Source organism: Podarcis erhardii (genome assembly GCF_964252035.2).
Source record: "Podarcis erhardii genome assembly, chromosome: 3".
Lineage (NCBI taxonomy): Eukaryota > Metazoa > Chordata > Lepidosauria > Squamata > Lacertidae > Podarcis > Podarcis erhardii.
This window is the reverse complement of record NC_138507.1, coordinates 58313361-58332684: the sequence shown is the minus strand read 5'-3', so window position 1 is coordinate 58332684 and position 19324 is coordinate 58313361. Positions and strand designations below refer to the sequence as shown.

General features: G+C 40.0%; 2 protein-coding genes across 2 annotated transcripts in view; one reads left to right on the top strand and one right to left on the bottom strand.

Moving 5' to 3' along the window:
* Nucleotides 1–19324, top strand: part of THEMIS (thymocyte selection associated) — a 77241-nt gene that overhangs the window by 12930 nt on the left and 44987 nt on the right. The window contains exons 2-4 of the mRNA XM_081856184.1: nucleotides 737–898; nucleotides 3844–4302; nucleotides 9678–10732. Coding sequence (XP_081712310.1) covers nucleotides 737–898; nucleotides 3844–4302; nucleotides 9678–10732 — 1676 coding nt within the window. The remainder of the gene's footprint in view (nucleotides 1–736; nucleotides 899–3843; nucleotides 4303–9677; nucleotides 10733–19324) is intronic.
* The window catches only part of LOC309338804 (uncharacterized protein), a 70783-nt gene that overhangs the window by 26498 nt on the left and 24961 nt on the right, over nucleotides 1–19324 (bottom strand). The gene's annotated exons all lie outside the window — the stretch shown is intronic.

The following is a 19324-nucleotide window of genomic DNA, read 5'->3' as shown; positions in this document are numbered from 1 at the left end:
TGGCTAAATAGTTCAAATTCTGAACTAGATACTAGCTACATTGAATAAAATATGTCGGAGAATCTTGCACTTTCTCTCCTCTGAGGTCCACCTCACACTTTCAGAACTAAGAAGATGGACTACTAGCAAGTTTTGAAATGTTGTTTATGTTCTAACTTACCTTGATATTCATGGGTACTTCTAGGTGCCCTATTTATTGCACCTTCATCCCAATTTGTTTGCCAGGATGATGTCGTGTTCAAGCAAATGTTAACCCACACTTTCCAGTACATTTTCCTGCCACTTTCCTTATCACAAAAAGTTAGATCTTTGAACATGGTAACAAGAAATATTATGGAATTACGAATTTAGTTGATTAGGTTCATCAGAATTTCTGCTAATGTTCCATTTTTCTTGTCAAGGCTCTGTATGCTGATTTGATTGTTGCTTATTAGTAATTGATCTTTCTTATTGTTGTTTTACATTTGAAAATCAATAAAAAACATTTAAAAAACAAAAGTAACATCTTTTGAAGTAGCAGGTTTGCTGCACAAGACCTCACAGTCTCCTATAATGGCACAACCTGAAATTGCTGGTATGTGATTTAATCCCACCCGAAAGGGGAGATGGGCTGCAAGTGCCTTCGGTGTAAACCAAACTACCAGGAATCTAGGAGGGGAAGAGTAACAAAGAATGCTTGTAAACTGCCATGGACAATCCATAAAACATTTGTGTTTATCTTTATGTTCTCCTTTAGGTTCAATTTATGAAAAGTGTGGGCATGAATGCTGCTTGTCAACTGGAGACGTGATTAAAGTTGTTGGATTAAAAGTTAAGAAAGTCCTGGCAAGCAACTGTGAAAGTGAAGATTATGCTAGCTTCTGCTCCACTACAGTTGAGCTACCTTTACATTTTCCAGGTACAGTTTGAATATTTTCTGATTAGATAAGGAAACCAAAAAAGTAAATAAAAACAGAATTAGACACTTCTGTAGTACCTATTGCAGCATGTTTCATTTGCAATGTGCTTGAGGTTATATTGAAGGCACTTCAATTAGTGGTACTTTCTACTCAATCTTATATCAGAGATGGACAAAATGTGCACAATTATGTCTCTGAAGTAAAAGAAAAACCACTAAAGCAAAACAAGTTTGTATAATAGATCATTTCATGACCTGTACAGTTAAATATCCCACATCATAAAATAAACAAGGCTGCGCTCAGTTTGAACCTCTTATTGATCAAAACTGATCCCCATGAATTAATCACCCATGGCTCTACTTGATTAACGCACATTGTTTCATTTAATGTTGTCCAAAATTATCCTTTACAAATAGGGAAAACCATGTGCTATTTGTTTCTTTTTTCATGTATGATGCATGAAGTGCTGTACACCAAAATAATAAAAATCACAAAATGTAAATGCAACAAAAACAAAATGTTAAACCAATAACCCAACCATAACTCTACACAAATGGCGGATTACAAAAACAAATAAATTCCTTATAATTTCAACAGTATACTGATTGAACTACATGCTAAGCAAGATATGTTGGCATTAAAATCACCTACATCTTCCGCCTTTCTCTGCCTCTATGAGATGTGTAATGCAATAAAATACAGGTCATTATCACACTGCCATTTTTTCTTCTTGCTATGTGTGTAGTCCAGAGTAGCTTTTGTACCATTTGTAACACAGAGAGAAGACAAGAAATGGGTGCATTCAGTGTCAGCTTCTCTGCAACATGCAATTCCAGTTAGAGATGCTTCAAAAGAAATGTTATGGTGCAGCTGAGTCATAAGTTATAGTTTAATTGCACAGCTAAATTAAATCCCACTGCTATGTTCTCTAAACTTCCCTTTGAATCTTCCTCTAAGAGAAAACCACACTACCCAAATGTACATATGTACTGAACATTTTCTTTCTGTTATAGCTTTAACAAAACAATCCCAATGGGTATGATTAACATGGAAATAAAGATGCCCTTTAGGTACTGCAGTTGCAGAAGCTGCTGTATCTAGTAATATTTCAATGTTGCAATTAGAGCTGAACAACCAGGTGGGTCTACTGCCTAAGCACAGAATTACACACAACTACATGCTAGTAGTTTGGCTATCCATCATTTTCTTCTCCCCACTTTTTTTTTACTTCTGTATGATCTGAGTATGCAAATTAATATAGTGCCTGTTAAAAGGATAATTGGGACGCAGGTGGCACTGTGGGTTAAACCACAGAGCCTAGGACTTGCTGATCAGAAGGTCGGCGGTTCGAATCCCCATGACAGGGTGAGTTCCCGTTGCTCAGTCCCTGCTCCTGCCAACCTAGCAGTTCGAAAGCACGTCAAAGTGCAAGTAGATAAATAGGTACCGCTCCGGCGGGAAGTTAACAGCGTTTCCGTGTGCTGCTCTGGTTTGCCAGAAGTGGCTTAGTCATGCTGGCCACATGACCCGGAAGCTGTACGCCGGCTCCCTCGGCCAATAAAGCGAGATGAGTGCCGCAACCCCAGAGTCGGTCATGACTGGACCTAATGGTCAGGGGTCCCTTTACCTTTAAAAGGATAATTAATATGACTCGTAGACCTTAATCTGCCAGTATTGTTGCATGCTCCCAAAAGCTATGGGTTGTATTCTTCATATCACTAAGCAAATTGTTCCAACAGCACAAGGATTTCTATTTTTGCAATGGAACTTTATCCCCATCTCTCCCCCCTCCCACCATGCACCCCTGAAATTTGTTCTATGGGTTCATCCAACCCTCTGGAGCAGGGCGTGCACAGGGGGGAAGAGTCTTCTTATGCTAACACAATTATTTTGTTGAATCCCAAAGCTAGTTCCTCTTTTCCTTCTAACAATCAGGGAAAACTGGCTCAGCTCTCTTCTGAGCCATTGCTGCAATCAGAGTACCCATAACCCACCAAACACTTGTCACTCACCATTGCCTCCCATCAAAGTGCTTCCCTTTCTGCAGGCCATCAAACAAGGGAAGGGGGGAGGGAGGAGAAGGACTGACTACTTTAGCACCCAAGAAAACAACTGAAGATATATATATATATTTAAAAAACTCAGAAAGAGGCATGAACAGTGCCAGATTTATGTATAAGCTAAACAAGCTATAGCTTAGGGCCCCACTCTCTTGGGGGGGGGGGGGCAAAAATGTAAAGGGGAAAAAACTGGATGTACATTTCCAAAATATAAGATAAAAAAAATAGAATAAAATCTATATGCAGCAACTGTGGCAAATGGCTTCAGATACTTATTAGGTCCATAAATGACCATATAGCATATATTCAACACAAAAAACAGCAACAATTTGTTGTTGACAAAGGAGAGCTGGACATATAAAGGGCCCTTCAGTAGCTTATGGTCTCATCTGGCCCTGGGGATGAAAGATTACCAGTATATACTTACACATACGTACATAGATAACCAAGTTTTTTCGTGGCTAGATACAATTTTAAAAAACACACATGAAAACGTGCTACAATCTACTTTTTCCCCCTTGGCACAAATTATTCACACACAAAGAAGTAGACACACATACACAAATGACATACATATTTTTGTACAAATAAAAGGAGAAATAATAAAGATGGCTCTTTGAAAGGTAGTTATCATTTTTAAAATGTCATTTCCCTGGTTTTATACAAACATCCTGAGTTCAGATGATACCTATGATTATGTTAGCAATTTGAAGTGCAAACATTTTACGAGGTTATTATTTTATGAATTTGTTTTCATTCCCAACCAAATGCCTCCATTCTTGGGATACCAATGAAATTATAACTACAAATGTTAAGTATTGGATACTTTTTTATGTTTGCATCATTTCAAGGTATCTCTCTTGAATCAAAATGTTCCTTTGAAGGTCTTTGCAGGATAGTGGCTGATAAAACACCATATGTTAGCGTTGAAGAAATTGTGAAAAAAGTTTTGATTGGATCAACACAACTGCAACATCCCTGCTTCTATTGCTCTAAGGATATAAAAGTAGAAAACCTGACCATCAAACAGGGTGAGAAGATCATATTCAACTCTGTGGAAGTCAGCAATGGGATATTGACTGTACACTGTAGATTAATGAGGGATGGCCAACTCCATGCCTTTGTATTGCCAATTTCACAAGAAGGTGATTTCTATGAATGGGAAGATGACCAGACTTATACTCTGAAAGAGATTGCCAAATGGAAAATCCCAAAGAGCAGAAGTCGGAGAGTGACATTTACTCATATCTGCAAAGCTAGGAACTCTACCAACTTGCTTCCTCTGGATTTTGATGGCTGCATTGTTCTGACACCAATATATGAAGTACAAGCAGTGATGAAATGTAAGTTAATTACTGTCTTTGTCAACTATCTCTGTCTGATTAACAACATAACAACATAACAACAACTTAAAGATTTACAGATCAGTTTCAGATGTTGTTTGCAGTTCCCTCAAAATATCCTGAGAACTGTAGAGTACTGGAAAATGGAGCTCTGGAAATTGGAGGTTTGTAGGGGATAAACCACTGCTCCCAGGAAATGTGCTTTAAAGCTATGGTGTGTATACAGCTTCTGAATTTACCATATCAGAATTTACTGTGTGTTTGCAGCTGTTTGCATTCTCATTTAATTTGCATGGACCATTCAACGTTACCTTCAAAGAGCATCGGTCTTGATGCTTCTGCCCTGTAAATACCTGATATTGGGATAGTCCAACAACTTGGGGAAAATTAGGCTGCAAATTCTTCACTCATGGTCTCAGACAATTTGTTTTGGTGTTTTTAGGTGGGTGGATCAATCATTACTTCCTGCTACTTCCCTTAAAGTGCTTTTGTTTCTTTTCTGGCTATGCTCTTAACTATTTCTGGTGCTCTCCTGAATGGAAGAGCATAACCCTCAGATTTGCACAAAACCAGAAAACTGCACAAGTAAATTGCACAAGTAAACCACATTTTAAAATTCTGCACCACATATTACACAGCAATCTGGAAAGTTTGTACAGTATTGAGAATTTACAATTGCTTTCATTTATTTTCCAGCCATGATCTTAACTATTTCAGGTGTGCTCCTGAATGGAGGAGCTTAGCCTTGTATATCTTTTGATTCCTTGGATTTGCACAAAACTGGAAAACTGCAAAAGTTTGTGCTGAGAATGAAAAACTAGATGTCAGGGAGAAGAGTTCTAACCTAGTCTTCCCCCTGATAGACCTAAAACAATTTGAATAAATGACGGTTTTATGGCTTACTTTGATCCATTGTTCATTTGGGGGGGTTTGGAGCAGTGATGTGAAAATCCCTCCCACCTTCTTTTTCTTAACCCAATGGGGACAAGTCCTTTTTGAACATGTAACAAAGGTCTATTTTTATTTTTAAAAATTGAATGTCTGAAGTAGCTATAAGTAGGGTCTTAAAAAAAAAAAATTCTCAGGCATTCTATGGATCTTTTAAAGTGACTTTCTTATGCTCTCAGAAAAGATTCTCTCATTCTCCTTGGTGCTCATTCTTTTATAGTTCCCTCTGTGTAGCTTTTTCCCACCCTCCTTTGCCCTTTTCTGTGTTTAACCTTGAGCTTTGGTGCTAAGAGTTTTCTTTTAGATATTTTCTTATAGACAAATTCATGGAGCCTGTCAATGGCTACCTTCACTGTCAGAGGCATTGTGCCTCTGGATAACAATTGCTGGGATTCACAGGTAGATAGAGTGATACTGTGCTCATATCCGGCTTGCAAGTTCCCTGCAAGTATCTGGTCAGTATCCTGTGAGAAGAGGATGCTAGAACAGATGGGCCACTACCCTGGTCCAGAAGGCTGTTCTTATGTATTGGTGGGGATCAAAAGAGTCACAGTTCTCAAAATAATATGGAATCATAGAGGGTGGATGTGGAGTTGTAAATAAAGGTGCACAAGGAAGAAAAGGGAGAACCTATGATGTAGAGAAAATATATAGGAAAACTTGTTCCTGTATCATTCCTGAAAGGTGCTGTGTGCCTCACTTGCTTCCTTTAAGGCACCAAGTTCAGGTGACGTTGAACATGTGGCTATTGATCCACAATGTGAAGGACATCCTGACATCATTCTATTAGGCATTTCTCCATTCCATGCTGCAGGCTTCACTGTCTTGGTCCACATGTAATACTAAGTCAATTCCTGCATTCCTGCAACGCAGGGTGACCCTTGGCGTACCTTCCAACTCTATGATTCTATGAAACATATGGACTACTAGAGAGGAGGCCATGAGCTCTTTGCTGCTCCCCACTCCTCAGTCATTCTGCTGCTGTGCTCTGATAAGCCAAGCCAAGCCATGTTTTGGCTTAGCATATTACCTAAACCTGGGCTCATGGTTTTGCTTCCTCCAGACTAGGGGTGGATAAATCTCCATTTTGGGTTCTCTCACTTTTTTTTCATTTTTCCAGTCTTAAGTTCAGTTCTCCATATTACTCTATCTGTTTGCAATTTTCTTTTTTTCTTTTAAGTTCCCATAAAAATGCATTGGCTTTTTAGTGTGAATTTATCATAATATGCACATTTTGTATATACAGAATCACATTTTGACAAAGCAATTTTCCCAATATAATGCATTTCCCCATGCTATTTTTACTAATACATGCATATTTTTACACCTTAACTGCCTGGTGAACTATGCTCCGAAATTCAGAGAAGTAAGAATTTTGAAGGATGATTGTGTTTCAGTTCATGTTGTTTCAGAAACTGCAAATAAAATGTGAATTGAATTGAACTTCTCTCCCATCCTTACTCCAGACAAACCATGAGTTGTAACCAATGTTAAACCATGGCCGAGCCCTACCATTAGACAGAGTGAGGTAGTGGCCTCAGATGGCAGATGTTGGAGGGCTGAAAGTGGCAATGAAGTGTTGGAGGACAGAACTGTGAGTGCCACATGGCCTTGTATTCCCAGAGCTAGGCTGTTCAGGCCCTGCTTGCTGGAATCCCCAAGTCATCTGGTTGGCCACTGTGAGAACAGGATACTGGACTAGATGGGCTATAGACCTGATCCAGCAGGCTTTTCTTATGCTCTTAGTGCTGCTCTCAGATGTGGTGGGAAACACTGTTCCATCCCATGTGTTGAAGTAAGATCCAGCTGTCTGTCTGGTTGGCTTTTAAATGTGGAATGTGGTGGTGGAGATGCCTCAGGCAACAAAAGGTCTCTGACTTGCATTCATCCTGACGTAGAACAGCTCCCATAAATTGTGTCTTTCCAAGTCAGGAAATCAGGCAGAGGAACCAAGACATTAACAGAACAGCAATATTCAGTTTGCCCTACAACACAGTCTAGGCCATGGTGACTGAAAGACGTCAACAGGAAAGAGGCACACACACACATCCAGAGAGTTTCAGGAAGCGAAGGAAGTGGGTATTTGAAAGACACTGGTTTGCTTCACAGAGCCCAAAGGTTTATAAATATGCAATTCTGGTTTTAGATCAAGGTTTTTATTCAGCTTTTCACCAAAGTTGAGAAGCAGGGCCTAGGCCTTAAAATTAAGTTTCAGCTGTTTGTCAGATACAATAATATTGTTTCACAGCCCTGTGTCCTAACATATGCTTCGCTAGCTTTCCTATTTCCAATAATATCCATGTGTTTCACTGTGCATTCAACATAGAAATCGCAGAGAATATTTTCTAAACAACTTATACAATGTGCTGTTTAGAAGCAACTCACTTTCATGTGATAGCGATTTGCTTCCTGAACTGTGAAAAATGGATTCCCACATTTTCTTTGAAATACTATATATACGCATGATATGGCTGTATCAGACATGGCACACATTCTGTAAATAAAACAGCTGCTGTTAAGAGGGACTAATCAATTTTTAGCTGATATCCAGAGCAGCAATGCTACTTCTTCACATCAACCCAAGTGCAAACCTTACAGAAAATGTGGATTTGCAATAACCATGCCAGTCTTGTAAGCCTCAGCAATGTTGCTTAGAGTGGGCTCACTAACTCAAAGCTCAAACTACATCAGAGCTGAGAGAAGGGCTCCTCCAATTTCTCCCCTGAAATTTCTCCCCTCTCTCTGGCTTTTCTAATGGCTCATTACCTTCCCTTTGTCTTTGGTAAATGGCTGATCTCCCAGGTGATTTCCTGAATACAGAAAGCTGGTTCAGACTATTGTATTTGAATATTTTGTTGGAAGCCACCCAGAGTGGCTGGGAAAACCCAGACAGATGGGCAGGGTATAAATATATTATTATTTTATTATTATTATTATTATTATTATTATTATTATTATTATTATTTTATTAATCAATATCATTATTTTATTTTAACACTTTGCTAAATCCACTGTCTAGCAACCAATTTTAACATTCCAAGCATTGGTTAAGTTCCAACACCTATAAGACCCAGTGGCCCCATGGCTGCTGGAGCCTGCTTAAGGACTGCCCCCAGTATTAGGGCTGGTCCCCACCCCACAAGACCATTTTGAGCAGTTTATCTCACCCAATTCAGCAGAAGCCTGCTTCTCTTTTGGCTGCTCCTCTGGTGCCTTTCCCACCAGCGCTGGCTGCTGCTCCACATGCAGACATGCTCTCAGATTTTCTTGCATGTTCTCACACACCTCCAGTTCTTCCTGCTGCAACCCTTTTTCCTGGCACCTCCACAGGCACTGATTCAGCAGGCACCAAACTTCAATTCCTCCTGCTCTCCCTCTCCCACAGCAGAGTGGCAAAATCGATCAGAAGCTCCTTGGTTCTAGGCAGCCCATCCTTCTCTGATGTGTCTTCTTGCCCCTTGCCTTCAGCTACTGACTGCATCCCTTTGTAGTTTAAGCCCCTGAGCTGCCAGTCCACACTCTGAATCGCTTTGGCCACCCAGTGCCAGATTATCAAATAGGCAGAGTAGGCACCAGCCTTTTAAAGGCCCCAAGACAGCAGATCAAAATAATATTGATTTGATCTTGAAAGAAAATTACAATCAAGCTTTCTAGTGTTATCCCACTAGAACACATGCACGATCTCCCCAACCCTGAGATTTCGACTGCCTAGGGTTTAATCTGCCACAGGGTTTAATCTGGCACTGTGCACACCCCTTCCATATGGGTGCATAGGAGTCAACTCCTAAGGGACAAGGTCCCTTCTGCCCCCCTAAAATACTTGAGGCCCCCCAATGTTGATGGGCATTGTCACTCAAATGGGGGGGGGGTGCTGTGTCATGTAATTGATTATGCAGGGTGGGGTACCTGCCCCAATATTTTATGCAAGTTGGCACCCCTGTATTTGTGCCTGAAGGCCGGGCTCCTGGGTCATTCTTAACCCCTTATAGCATCTCATCAGGCATGGCTCTCACCTCTCATGGAGTCACATTTTTATCTCCAAATTTAAGGAGGCCTCTCATGTACTCTGCTTACAATTGCTTCATTTCATTGAACCACTGGTTCTGCTACTCCATCTGTCACTGGTTCTGCTGGAGCATCAACTTGAACTGCTCCAGGAATGTTGCTGTTTCTCCCTCCATTTTGACTCAAACACACCTGGCTCTTGGGCCCTTCCTCCAGGAAGCACACATGTTACTCCTGAAACCAGTGTTGCAAAATGACAGCATTCTCATAAGTTTTGAGCTGAAATCATTAAAGGGATTATACAATTAATACACTGAGAGCCTCCTGAAACTACTAACGCATATGTAGAAAAAAATTGTATTTTTACATAGTAGACCTTTGCACAACAATATCAGTTAACCCGATTTTTTTTCTCTTTTCAGTTCAAAAAGAGACTGTTTACTTCCTTTCAGATTTAGATGTTGAAGTCAAAGACGTCACTGACTGTTACAATATTCACAGTTTCCTTCAACCATTGTCCATGGAAGATATTTTGGAAAGGACGTGCAATGAATTTCCTATCGTTGTTGCAGTAATTGAAGGCTCAGTCAGAAATAAGCAATCGTATAATATTTTGTGTCCTGGTAGAGAAATAGTCATTTACAAAAAGTGCCAGGCAACACGAATCTTAGCATCTGAGATCAAAGGTGATTCCTATAAAAGGCACTTTTTAATTCCTACCAGCTATAAAGGGAAGTTCAAAAGAAGACCACGGGAGTTTCCAACTGCCTATGACCTAGAAATAGCAAGGAGTGTGAAGGAGAAGCTTCATGTTGTAGCTACCAAAGCTTTTGAGTCACCTTATGAAGGGCTGTCTTCTGTTTCTATTGGAAACCAATTTTTAATTCCAGAGTGTCAACTAAGAGAAGTTGTTGATCCGGGGAAGAAGAAAGTAGAGAATGCTTTGGCCTGTGAACAAATTCTATCACCAAACGAAACCCACAAGAGTATACTTCTTCCAATGTGTATGGAAGGGGGCTTTGTTGAACTTGTCCATGATAAGAAACAGTATGAACTTCTGGAGCTTTGCAAATATTTCTGTCTTCCATTTAAAGTCAAAGTCTCCTTAAGGGATCTTTCCATCCAAGAGGATATTTTGGCTGGTATACCATGTCTGCAGCTTGAAGAAAAAATAACAGATTCGTACTTGTTAATCAGCACTTTCAGCAACCCCACAGAAATCTGGGAAGCTCCTGTGCATCGTTTAAATATGTCTTTCCAGTTGCTGAGCAAACATGCAGAAGATATTGTGTGTTTTCCAACAAAGTCTATTGTGGAAGAGATTACGGAAGAACAGTATTACATGATGAGAAAATATGGAAATCAAGCCACAAACCCACCTCCCAGACCTCCTAAAACCCATAAAGTTGAAGAGTCCAAGGCATATTTTCTCACTGTACCAACCCAAAGTGCTTGCAGTACACCAGTACCTAGAAAGGTAAGAAGAATGTTGTGTCTTTTACACATCCATAGCTAGATATTGGGCATAAAACAGTAACCCAGTAATAATAATAATAATAATAATAATAATAATAATAATAATGTTATTATTTATACCCCGTCCATCTGGCTGGATTTCCTCAGCCACCCTGGGTGACTTACAGTATTACATGGAACATCCAACAGAAGGCTATACCCCTTCATTCCTTGTTCCCTCTAGCCCAGCCTTACTCTCACAATCTGTAGCTAACCATTAGTTTTGACACAGAAAGAGGCTGATTTTTTGGACTGTTCACTTTTATGTCTAAAGCTCTATTTATTTCCATGGCTAATATTTAAGGCTAATCTGCACTTCAGGAAAAAATGAGGAGGAAGGCTAGGACATAACTCTTGCTTTTGATGTGCTAGATTCCCAAAGACAGCATTAAATATAACACCAAATACATCATTGGCAGCCAGTGGTTCAGTGGTGAATTCAGAAGCACAGGAGAGCATTGTGACAGTCCCATAGTCGAAGGAGAATCTGTATCCATGCATCCAAGGAGAGTCCAAGAATGCAGGCAACTGTGTTAGTCAGTTATGCAATTCTGTGACAGTGTTGCCATTTAAACTGCTAATATATTTTAAAAGGAAATAAGCATTTAGTTTTTAAAATATTTTTATTCCGTTTTCATAAAATGTACAACACGCAACCAACTCAGTAGCACTGGATACATTTTCTGATGTATTGTTACGAAGAAGCATTTTGTCTCTCTCTTTATTTCCCTCCTTCTCTGAGCTTCATTCAGAAACTGTAGCGCTGTAAGACTTTCGATACCATTGGCCATGGTATCCTTCTAGAGCTGTCCAGGTTATGCACATGTGGCACATCTTTGGTGTGGTTCTGGTCCTTCTTGCATGGTCATTTCCAGAGGGTGATGCTTGGGGAGTGCTCTTCAGCCTTGTGGAGCCTTCAATATGGGTTTCCTTAGGGTTTAATATTATCTCTCATGCTGTTTAACATCTGCAGAAAACTGCTAAATGGGGTCATTCAGAGTTTTGGACTACATCGTCAGCAACATGCTGATAGCATATTGTACAGCTCTACTTTTATTACAAATGTGGCAGTGGTTGTGTCTTGCCTCAGTGATGGACTGGATGAGAGCCAATAAAATGAAGCTCGATCCTGATACGACTAAGAAACTGTATAGTGACTGGTTTTCTAAACCAGATGGATGAGAAGTTGCCTGCTCTTGATGGGGTTATACTTGCTCTGAATGAGCAGGTATGCAGCTTGGGCATACTTCCAGTTCTTTTGCTGTCAATTGATGCTCAGATAGTCTTGGTGGCATGGAGTGCCTTTCATTAGCTTTGGCTGGTGACCCTGATGCGCCCCTGTCTGTACAGGAATAACCTAGCCTCTGTCATCTGTGCTCTGGTAGACTCCAGGTTATATTACATGTATGAACCAGCCTGGACCCTGCAATCATCAACTGAGGCCCTTCTTCATGTGCCTCCTCCATGAGAGATCTAAAAGGTGACAACATGAGAATGCGCCTTTTATGTGGTTGCTCACCCCAAGGAGGCTCACCTGGCACCTTCATTAAATATCTTTAGGTGCCAGGCAAGAACATTCCTCTTATCACAGGCCTTTGGCTTATTACCTAATTTGTGGCCTTTTGTTTGTTTGTTACTATGGTATGTATTTTTGTACTGCAATCTGCCCTGTGATATTTGGATGAAGGGTGGTATAGAAATCTAATAAATAAAATAAAATGAAATAAATATGGTTAAGGAAGGGTGCTGTGTTCACATGTAGTATCAAGCTATAGGTAAAACAAACCATGGCTCACAAGTCAACAACAAACCATAGCTTCAGCATATAGCTTGTTGGAAGAAGGCAAGCAATAGTTAATGCTATAATGTTCACAATGTTATATGTGAACCAGGTCTAAGGCTTTTTAATTTTTTAAAATAATAATAGGCACAGGATGGGGAGAATCTTCATGGGGAACTCTAAGCTTAATAGTAGCACAGGGAGACGTTTTCATGGGAATGGAGATGGAGAGGGAAGGTTTAAACTTTCTTTCTCCATGTGCTGTAGACCATATAAAAATTGGGAAGGGTGTCCACAAACAAGCTATTAGATTTCTAAGAAGCCTGACATAGTTGTTAATGATACATTTAGTGTCACATCCAGTTTGACCCTTAGTACACCGAGTTTCTGACACCACAACCACCACCACCACCTTTAAAAATGGAAAGTCCCAATATAACTGTATCACAATTATTTTGAATAGGTAGATTCAGGCCCAGAATTCACAAAAGTAAGAATAAAATATAGCTTTGTGCCATTGTAAATGGTGGGTGAGTAGCTTAACAGGGTTAATTTGCAGAAATGTGAATGGAGTACTTCCATTTTACTTGTGTACAATGAAAAACAATAATCAAAACATTAATCTTTTATATTCAAATGAAGCTTGTCTCGACCCCATGGTATGATTTGCATGTGGTCTTTCAACAAAGATAAATCAGAACCGTAGCAGGAGTGCAATGTTTTCATTGAGTGTAAATGAAGCAATTAAAGTTTGCTTTGACACAACAAAAGAGTTCACTGACAGTGACATTATTCTGAAATTCAACATGTTTACCAGCAGTGAAGCTGAGTGCTCCATAAATCCCCTCCTCACATATCTATTTGCTTTAGTATCTGTATATTCGGGGGGGGGGGGGCTGCTTTCAAAAACCGTGCATCAATTTCATTAATATTTAACTTTGTTTACATCCTCTCTCTAAAGCAAGAAATACAGTACATACTTCAGTGTTCATAGGCAACCTTCTATATTACAATTAAAAAAACGGAACACATTGTTTCATCTCATTTTCAATGCCTATGAAGAAAATCTCCAAAACCGTCATTTATCCAATTCTCTTCTGCGCCATGAGTCAGTAGCTACCCAGTGTCAATATAAACTCTTAATCCAGATGCTAGGAGCATACTCAACCCATGTCAGGAACAACCAAAACTTGGACTAGAAGTATCCTAGCCCATGCTTGAATGCTATTTGTGATGAGACACTTGAGGTTATAGAGGAGCAAAATTATATTTCTGGGGTTCAGTGTGAACCCCCTAAAATAAACCTGCAAATCAACAGCCCAAAGGTTCTTCTGACATCTCCTTGTTTTAAACAGGTCTGGGTTGCCTGCTCAATAGTCAGATTCTAGCCTTCCCTGTGTCATTTCCTAAACTTGCTGCAATCCTATGCTTGATTCCTTCTTTCCTTGGTTGCCTTCTGCCTGCCTGTATTCAGGGTAGGCATCTAAAGAGACCTGTGTGGCTGCATAGGGAACTTACAGATGAGCTGAGATTTAAGAACGGCATGTATAAGAAAGGGGAAATCACAAAAGAAGAGAAGCCAAGAGTAGCCAACAGGTGCAGGGAGAAGCTCAGGTGGGCCACAGTTTAGAATCAGTTCAGGCTTGCAAGAGAGGTTAAAAATAATAATAAAGGTTTTTTCAGCTATGTTCGAAGCAAGAGGAAAACAACTAAGTAGTAGGTCCTCTGCACAGAGAAGAAAGAGAAATGCTTTTGGGAGACAGAGAGAAGGTGGAACTGTTCAACTCCTACTTTGCCCCTGCTTCACCCAAAAGGAAAACAGTGCCCATCCTGGTGATAACTGAATAAATGATGCAAAGAGGAAACTGCAGTCCCAAATAGGAATAGAGGTGGTAAAGGAACACCTAGCTACTTTAAAGAATTCAAATCTCCAGGACCTGATGAGCTGCACCCAAGGGTACTAGAGGAGCTTGCAGATGTAATCTCAGAGCCTCTGTCTATAATCTTTGAGAATTCTTGGAGAACAAGTGAAGTCCAGCAGACTGGAGGTGGCAAATGCAGTCCCCATCTTCCAAAAGGGAAAAGAAGAAGGTCCAGGTAATTAACAACCAGTCACCTTGACATAAATACCAGGAAAGGTCCTAGAACATGGAGATATGGGTGCTAGTAGGGTTGATGAGATGCAAACACACCAGCAGAACCAATCTGGTGCTCCTGCTGTTGTGTTTGCACCACAGTGACCTTGCCATCTCCTCCCTCCTCCTCTACCTCTCATTAAGCAACAGTGATGCAACCAACCAGGGGTCAGGTGAGTGACAGCCTCTACCATGCCACCACCTACTGGTTTTTACTACTAATTTATTTGGAAAATGTATTCCCAGTTTCAATGAACATGAACCTAAAAGATAAAGCCATTCCTTATCACCATGTAGTTATATGATCTTTTCACATCTATTCACTGTCCCTGCAAACCCTTGTATCCTTTCATCATACCCTTTCCACCTTATAAGAAAAACTACAGTAGCAAACCAACAGCTGAAAGGCAGTCTTCTCTTAACAGATGTGATGGCTTCCAGAGTACCATTCCATCATCCCCCTGAATTGTGAGAGTTCCAAAGAATTCAGCAGAGCCATATTATCTTTCTTTCTCTCCCCCCCCTCTTTTAATCTTAAAAGAGATTGGGTTGTCAATGGGTTTATACAGAGGTGTCACAACTCTGCGCAGCGAAGGGCGCATTATTCTTACTTTAAAGCACACATCTAACATCTATTAGCCAAAGCGAGAGTTTAACTTGCACACAGAAGAAAGAAAAGATTCCCCTATGAGTTATTTTGAGAAGCTAAGTGGGAATTAAGTGGCGCCTCTGCCTTATGGCAACTGTCTTCACAGAACTGAATCTAACTTTAAATGAGTCTATAGAAACTGCTAAAATCACAGCTGGTATGTGAAATAAGGCTGAACAAAATGTGAGTGCCAGTCTGCGACAAAGCAATGCCACTAAGATGCTAATAAAAAGCTCCCATTGAAATAATTACTCCATGATTTTTACATACAAACGACGTGACGAAGTGTAACTCCACTAGCTGGAGCACATGGAGTTTTGTTTGTTCATACCAAGTGTCCCTGTTGAAGCTACCAGGGGAAATGACTACAGTTGTTATTGTCTGATGATAGTAGTAAAAACAGTAACAGTATTGTGCAGTTATCTACAAAATAGGGCATTGAAAATGGATTTGAAGAACAAGGATTCAAAACACTGAATATACTGGTGCTTTATTTCAATTTGTCCACATTATATTTCATATTAAAGAATCCAGTCAAGGAAAACAGTCATGCATGTCCTGGATTTCAATTTTTCTAGCTTTAAACATACACTGTAAGTGTGAGATAATGGAGACCAAAATAGCTGAACTGATGGTATGGTTGCTGTGCTATTGTTATGCGGTTTGCTATCAAATTTCTGTTAACACAACTATCATATTGCGGGTAGGCCTTAACTTGCAAGACCTGCCCAGAGTTGTGGGCTTGATAAAGGCATGTTAATAGCTCAAGATAATCAGGTGATATTTTTATGGTTGTTACCTTATGGGATTATTTTGAAAAGGAGGAGGGAATAAGGGGTGCATGCCCCTCTTTTCAGTTATGATCACCTAATATCTGGGACATTTGAATGGTATGGCTAAAAATCGTCATCATCCAATCCAGTAAAATTGTTTCCCATTAAGCCAGTTTTTGTTTTTTTAATGTTGATGGTTCTTACTATTTTGTTATGAATCATGTAGCATTTACAGTTTTAAATAGAGTCACACAAACTGTTAATCAGTTCTGGGCCAGAAGGCCAGAGTTGAATGGCCTTTCAATATGTACATTCACAGACACATATCATAGATACTCCATTTAAAACCAGCCTCTCTGTGTCTGAGCAGTCAATGAAGTAACTACCTCTGAAGTCAGATCCAACTGTAATGAGTGCTTGGATTGAGAGCGAAGTTAGTTAATGTCAAATCCATAATGAATTAAGGTTTTTCACTTATGACTCTACAAAAGAATACCACTTGCACATTATTTGTCAATAACTTAACACCTTGATATTTTCTTTTGTCACAAATTCCTGGGTTCCATTCTTAATAGGTTTGAAAACAGTCTCTCTTTTCCACTGCTAATTTTTCTAGAGATGATGAAGTGGGAGAGATGATTACAGTGAGAGCAGATGGCCTAAAATAGAAGATATTTCTGAATTCACCTCAGGTGATAGTGGCTGAAGAGCAGGGATGGGCAGATCAATTGCTACCTAAGCCATGTAAAGTGAATGTATTCATTCATAAGGCCCTTCCATCCTCCTTCCACATTAATCTCTAATTCCCACCCAACAAAAAAATACAAATTTTCATTTATTTAAGTTCTACTTTTATACTGCCTATCCAACAGCATGTCAAATTCAAAAATATCATGCAATGTTTACCAACAAAATAATATATATTTTTAAAAAACATTTAAAACAGTATTTTGAAACAAATACAGTGAAACCTCAGTTTTTGAAGGTAATCCGTTCCGGAAGACCATTCAAGTTCTGAAACGTTCGAAAACTGAAAACTCAATAGCCGACAGCTAGGCCTCAGGATCTTGCACTCAGAGGAAGCTGAGTGGCATGTTTGACTTCCTAGGCGTGTTCGAAAACCGAAACATTTACTTCCGGGTTTAAGGCATTTGAAAACTGAAATGTTCGTCAGTGGAGACATTCAAAAACTGAAATGCTTGTCAACGGAGATGTTCAAAAACCAAGGTACCACTGCAAAGTAGTAGCATATAAACAACAACACAAAGCCCATGTGGGAAACTTTAGCACTCATTCAAATAAAGGCTATTAAAAGCTCCAGGGGGAAGAGGAAATTCTTCACCTGGCAAATAAGAGAGAATATTGTAGGGGCCAGGCAAGCCTCTCTGGGGAAGCCATACATGCAACATTAAATATAGAAAACAACAATAAGAAGAAAAACAGAATACCCACAGCAGCAGCATTTAACCAGAATGATGTTTTTAAGGGGTAGTTATCTCAAGCCCATCATTTATGCAAACAGCAGTCTTGAATGAGCAAAGATGTCAGATGAGAGAAGCTATAGGTACCCAGGTGCTATCCTAGTGCTCATCCTTTGCCCTTCACAGTGTATGCACAACACACCTCAGCTGCTGTCCGGAGCTCGGACAGTTCAACCCTGCTATTCTGTTACAAAGAGACCTGCAGTATGGAACGGAACTGAGCGGCAGTTATTATTTATTTATTTAAAAATGTAGATGCCACCCTTCGATTCCACAATAGTTTACAATGAAGACAATTCAGTGAACCATAAAATAAACAAGGCAACATATTTTTTTTATGCCTACATCTGGAGTGAGATGAAATGAAGGGTGCTGTTTGATAAACCTGACCTATCCATCTCTTTATTCTTAGTCTTTCGTACTCCTTTATTTTAAAGCTATAATGGGGTTGCTATATCTTGGAGAACAAAAAGAGGGCAGCCCGAGCTGGGAAAAGAGGTGCACAGGTGTGTGGGGCTACCACTGTGCCCACACACCTCTTTCCCTGGTTCAGGATGGCAATGACCATGGCGTGCAGAGCAGCCTGAGCCCAAGCCACTGTCATCCCGAGCAGAGGTGGGACTCCAGTTCCTACCTGTTCTCTGCTGCGACAGCCTTCTTCCGCTGCAACACCTCCACTTCTGGGGCACAGCACCCTCCTGAACATGCACATTTCCCCCAAACCACCTAGCCCCCCCAAAAGAACCCAAACCTGGACATTTCCTTTAAAATATTAAAATCCAACTGGATGGGCATGTTGGCCCCCCAAAAGAGGACATGTCCGGGTTTTACCAGATGTATGGCAATGCTAAGTTATAAGTAAACGTTGGCCTGCTTTTTCTTCCACAGTCCTCATTTAATTCTCCTTTCTTCTGACACTGGCATAGGTAGACAATCGCCCCCACCCCAAAGCAAAAAACTCAACAACTAACTGTAATAGATAGAGTGAGTGTCGTGCCTAAGTGTTATAGTGTACACTTACTACTTCTTCCTCAGGAGCTCTCTTCTAAGTATTTTTGATATTTTTCAATAGTACACTCTTTTATCCCTTCCGGGCATCCTTTTAATTTAGCTATTCAAATTAACTCCTGGCTGTCAAATGTCTCGAGACTCACAGCTACATCAGTTAACATTATCTAAATGTTCATTTAAGCCTGTTTTAGTCACATTTGTTCTGTTATCAACTCTTTTTTTACATCTGTTATTAATTCCCTACAGGAAACTTTCGGCTCTTTGATTTCACACTGGCAATTCTCTTACACCCAGCATCCTGGCAGCTAGAGCCTATCATGCCTCTGCTTCATTTGAAAAAGGGAACTTCAATAATATTTAATGCCAATTTCTGGGCTATATTTAGTATCGGGAACATGTTCTGATGGGCTACCCTTAATGTAAAATAGGTGGAGAATATTGCCGTTAGAAAGGGCTGTTTAAGAGTTGGAATTAGAAAATGTCTGCCAACTGCAATGGAAAATGGACTTTGGAGAAAGTTTCTTTATATCAGATGGCTTCCTTGTTTGTGATATCTATTGGCTGATAACATTGCTAATGTCTGCTGCTGGCCAGCTTATTTTTCTGATTTCTTTTGTCAGACAGTGCTGCTGGTTAATAGCCAAGAGTGGATGGTGAAGGTTTCCTCAATGAGAGTTAATGGTTACAAAATAGCTGGATCGCTCTTGAGTGCTTTGAATGGGAGA